Raw genomic sequence first — 5,371 nt, forward strand, 5'->3', positions numbered from 1 at the left:
CGTACTTGGAAATCCTTTAAGTTGAATTTCTGATATACAGAAGCGATCAATGGTGGATGCTCTTGACGAGTCGGGTACGGAAGGCAAATCGTACGGCGATCAGGATAACGTTAGTTCAGAAGAAAGAATGCGGGTTCCCTGTTTATCGATGTCAGCTCCAACAAAGCAGCGGAAGCCGTTGGCAGAATTGGCTCAACGATCGCCGGCTTGCTTTACGCCTACAAAGCCGAATACAAAGCCGTCTACCAGACCCGCGAATCCGTCTCGTTAAAGCAGTTCCAAATTCTGCGAGGAAAAAGCGGATTTGACAAACCTGTGCAGATACTGCTGTTCGGCTTAGCATTATTGGTATTCGGTATCTAGGATGACCGCATATCATATTTGTTTGTGTCATGTTCTATCTCCTTAAGGTTTCTATAAATGAATGTTTTAGTGTTTACAGATGATGTATGACTGCAGTGTTTTAGTGCTCGATGACTTTGTCTAAATAAAGTGTCATCTCACTGCATCCTTGCATTGTCCTGACGTGCATTGTGCTTCAATCGACCCGGATCGTACGTGCAAATGCTTAGGATTCTGGCACAGGTTACAACATGAAAGCCAATGATCAGGATTTCGATGCTCGCGAAATTCCGCCACTAATCACAAAAATCCTTTGCATCAAGCCCAAACCAAACAAAGTCTTCACGCCTTTGGATATATGTCTCAATTATCCACTATTTGGGTACAAAGCAACTAACCGTGGCCCGGTCAGTTTAAACATTGCCGTGACACGGTTAATATCAGCGTAAGCAATATGCTTTATCGCATTAGTCCAAAGAGTAATTTATTTGCAAGAGAAAAGTGGATGCGCTGTGCGCGTACTCGTCTTAAAGGGGCTCGCACGCACTTTCGACATTGTTAGCCGCGTTTGGTTACTCGGCTTCAACATATACAAATTGAATTGTATGCACTTTACCTATGATCGCAACCTTTAGATATGCTGGCCTGGCGTTCTATTTGCATCAAATAAACAGACAACCGTGTCCCGGTTAGCAGGGATGTTGATCGTGAACCGGCTTTGCTTATGCATTGACTGTGACCCGGTCCTTAGCAGTTTACTGATTACTGCTAAGAAATTGGATAGAAATTATTAAAAGACGTACACGGACCAAAAGCGATTGCTAATACTACTCTGCAAAAATTTACACCGCTCGCAAACTTGAACTGGTTTACCAAGCGCACCCGACCTCTTCCGAGCGAGCTTACGATATTTTAACGTGCTAAGATAAAGAACCGTGCTGCGGTGTTACGGTTATCAGTCGTCTACGGCGCTACGGTACTACGGTAAACAGTCGTAACCCAATGCAGTGACGCAGGAAATCATTGATGAACCATTTGCTCACGTCAACTGCTGACAGACGACAGGGATCGCGACAGAAGTCGCCAACTCAATTTGTAACCGTGAGACGGTGGTTTCTGACCGTGACGAATTATGTAAAACCTACAGTTTTGTCGGAGATCTACACTTGTGTCTTTTAGAATTTTATCTCTTATAGACTCAGCTCGCTTTAATTGTGTGATTCGCAATTAACATAGGTTAAAACCAAAATTACGCAGTACATCATTTCAACACATCACTGACAGTGCAGCTGACGAAGTCGTTTGTTTAAAACCTCAAAAACATCATCACGACCGCTTATAAACATGGGAATACGATTTAAACATAAGAAAAGCATCATACCGAATACAACACAAAATATGCCCGTGCTGATGTAGGTAATCTTCACCCAGTTCCCTCTTGCGTAGCAGCGTTCTTCTCGGAACGTCCACGTTTTTCTACAAAATAAACACCACTACTGTATACAAATTTTGCAGCTGCACCTGCAAAGCGCTCCATACCATGTGGAATCTTGGCGCTTCCCAGAGGACGTCCACGACCGCGTCCAGATGACAGTGACTTTACTGATTTCTTGCCGCTTCCGGGAGGACGGCCGCGCTTACCAGTACCGACAGCTATACAGAGACTCAAACGTTCAAAACTGCACGGCTCGAATGCGGCCTCATATGCTACAATCAGTAATTTAAATACTCACTCTTTTTCTTGATGACACCGGCACCTAAAAAAAAGAAGTCAATATAAGTAGTTAATGTGCAGGAGACAAACGTTAGAAGACAACATGTACACTTTCAACGTTAGAACACTTAGAACACGTGCCTGCCTGCCCCTGCCAGGGGCACCCCCAAAAACCACAACAAACCAGAAACAGGAACACATCCGAGCTCATACCTCCTCCAGAGCCTTTAGTGCGCCCGCGTCCTGCTTTCGCTTCAGCACGCCTCTTTTTCGCAGTGCCGGTATCTAGACAGAATTCACCGTTAACGAATTGCCTTGCACTGTGCTCGCTTCCTGCCTGCCCCTGCCAGGGGCACCCCAAACACACCACAACAAACCAGAAACAGAAAACATCTTGACTTTACTGTTCCCGAAGCATACCTTGATCGCGTCCTGGGGAAGTCGTTCCTTCCGAGGAAGTATCTTCCGGGGAAGTATCCGGAACGTACTCCTCAGGCGGAACATAAATCATTCGTTCCGCTTTCGTTTTCATCGGCCCTGGCCAATAGGCATATGTCTCCTCGGTGAGCTCTCCCGCTCCAGCATCTCCCGTTTGATCTTGTTAATCATTCTTCCAGGGCAGGGACGAGGCGGTTCTTGTTGGCCAGACATGTCTACACGGTTGAAAATCTAGAGCGCAAAAAATGGCTTCTTATGAACTGCTTAGGCTCCACGTGCAGAGACTTGAAACATGCCAACTGAAAGTTCTCATTTTCAGACCGCACAATGTGCAGCGCAGTAGTGCGGGTGCAGGAAGTACTATGAGTCGTATCGGTTTAGCATGTAACTCACTGTACGGGCGGGTGCTGTTTCGACTTGGCACCACAGTAGTACAGGCATGCTTTGACACGCTCGCTGTCGTGACACGAAACCGATCTGTCCAGCCGTTGCACGGTACAGTTTCAAGTTCGTCTCACTTAAAGTGTTATTAAAAATTGTCAGAATTTCAGTTTTGAGATTCCTTTGACTACGATCTCTGATGATCGTTTGGCACAATGGGTAAAGCTCCAATGAAACCGAAGGCGACGAACCGCGATCGTGCGAGCAGGACGAAAAAGGCACAGGCAGCCAGCAAGGCGGGGAGGGGAAAGGATTCCAAAGTCACTAAGAAGCAGGAGACCACTGGTACGCGCACGAAGAAAGCTTTGAAGCGCAAGTATATTGCTGAATCCGATGAGGACGACATTGAAGCTGATCCTAGCTATCCGGACGCAGGGGACGGCAATGGTGATGAAGACTTCATGAAATCCAAACAAGAATTGTATCAGTTCGAACGAAAGGTGAAATTGCCGTTTGTGTTTGTGTGCGTATGGTTGTGTGTGTGTTTGTGAGCCATATGGTTTGTTTGCAGCCGTTTGAGACCTTCGACGTCTTCTTCAGTGATCTTGTCATGGCGAAACCTTTCCGTTTCGTCAATAAAAAGGCGCGGGAATACCACAGGTACAAATCCCGTATAACTGCTGAGTTTGAGTCAGCCAAGGTTATCGCAATCGGAGCTTTCGTCGTGGATGTAGAGCCAGTAGATCCCAAAGCCTACGAAAAAGCTCGCAAGCGCCTATAAAACGGAGAAACTGTTCCCTTCCTAGAAGGCGTGAAGCTTCGCCCTTTAAACCGTATGGTTGGACTGCAGATAGTTCGTTCTCTGGACGTTAGAAGAAAAAAAATGGAGCAGAACTTAGAAGACGGAAAAAAAAGAAAGGGTCCGATGAAAGGCATTTATTACTTACAAAACCATTCGAAGCATTACAAAACCATGCATCAGATCCGCTAGTCTCATCACAACTTTCGGAATCTTCGGAATCTTCGGAATCTTCGGAACTTCCACGACGCGAGCGCCATGGGAGAGGCTCAGTCGGACCCTCAGTATTAGTGGTAGATGCTTCTGCAGCTGGCAGGGACGGCATCACGGGCTGAATTACAGCTCCTTCCGAGCCCAATATGACTTCATGGACAACCGGCGGTAAGTTCCACTGCGCAGAATCGGGTGCTCGATCATCGATGTATCCATCGCCGCCAGTTCTGCTGGTCTGCTGCCCGAACGGGTTGACATCATTGAGGCAGGGAGCTGGTGCCATATCGAAAGCAGAACTAAATATACCGATGAAGCGGGCAGGTGCCGGCGAAGTTGCCCTTTGGGAACGCGCTGGAGACGAGCCTTCCCCATGCGAAGTCCGAGTTTCAGCACTCACATCACTGATGACGGTGCCTTCTGCCATTGTAGAAGACTCGCACTCGTCTGCTTCAATAACAGTGTCCAATTCTCGTGGATCAGCTTGAATAGCACCCACATCTTCATCAATGATGCCAATTCCGCTAATCCGCTGCCGTTTGCGCTTTTGGCCAGATGTTCTTTCGGATGGTGCGAGAGACGAATGTCCTCTTCGTCGGGTAGAGACACTCCCCTGGTGAGACAACACAGCACGCCCTGGCCCGTTCCGCGAATGTCTCAGCATAAACTGGAACTCCCGGTCGATAGTGTGACCTGCCAAAGCAATTTTTTCTGCGTCCCGAGCCCTTCCGACGTACCGGGCGTTACTGAGAGAGTCCTGCAATACCAAACTTACAACTCAAGTGTCGATCTAGGTACGATTAAGCCTAACGGCTAAGCCGGTGCACAGTATAACCGCGTCACGGCAGATATGCTTCAGTTCACTGTGCAGCTTTGAAGTTGATTAAAATAGGCTTCACACTAACCTTAAACATCAAAAGCTTGTTCTCAACGAAATACGCAAACATCGGGAATCTTGCTTGGGGGAATCGTCACATTCCCAGGTGCCAGGCCTTGCCCATGAGAATAGCTGCCCGGAAGTCTCTTGGAATACCAAAAGACCAGTAGCGTGGGTTCAACTAATTACACAGACACAGTAAGCGAGATTAGTGACTTTAAGCGTCATTGCACTTTTACGGTATGTACTTTCGTCAAATCTCTCAATGGCCTCGTGTTATCCGGGCTGTACAAAAATTGGGGAGGTTCTTTCGTTCTATAAGCCAATAACAGCTCTTCCGCACCGGTTTCTAAGACGAAATTAACCGTTCTGACATCCCTTTCTGCCGCAAATTCAAACATAAGTGCACTGGCAAGGGGAAGGCATTCGTTCTCCTTCTGCTGTTGCACATAAAACTGGGTGATTTTAAGATAACTTCCTTTAGTCAGGCGTGTCAATTCCGCAAAAATTCAATAAAGTTCTTTAGGTGGAGGTTTGTTCCTGGTATCCCAGTAATAATAACTCTGGTTTCCTTCAATGCTTTGAATTCTGGCAAAGGTTACAACATGCA

General features: G+C 46.9%; 1 protein-coding gene across 1 annotated transcript; it reads right to left on the reverse strand.

The window, feature by feature from the left end:
- Positions 1 to 1,538: 1,538 nt before the first annotated feature.
- On the reverse strand, positions 1,539 to 2,772 carry LOC129602476 (uncharacterized). The gene is made up of 5 exons (XM_055501500.1): positions 2,477 to 2,772; positions 2,270 to 2,341; positions 2,076 to 2,099; positions 1,882 to 1,995; positions 1,539 to 1,818 (listed from the first exon to the last, which is right to left on the reverse strand). The coding sequence occupies exons 1-5, from the start codon at positions 2,586 to 2,588 to the stop codon at positions 1,766 to 1,768; spliced, it is 375 nt and encodes a 124-aa protein (XP_055357475.1). The 5' UTR covers positions 2,589 to 2,772; the 3' UTR covers positions 1,539 to 1,765.
- Between the last annotated feature and the right edge of the window lie 2,599 nt (positions 2,773 to 5,371).

Source organism: Paramacrobiotus metropolitanus, unplaced genomic scaffold (genome assembly GCF_019649055.1).
Source record: "Paramacrobiotus metropolitanus isolate TYO unplaced genomic scaffold, Prichtersi_v1.0 Parri_scaffold0000488, whole genome shotgun sequence".
Classification (NCBI taxonomy): domain Eukaryota; kingdom Metazoa; phylum Tardigrada; class Eutardigrada; order Parachela; family Macrobiotidae; genus Paramacrobiotus; species Paramacrobiotus metropolitanus.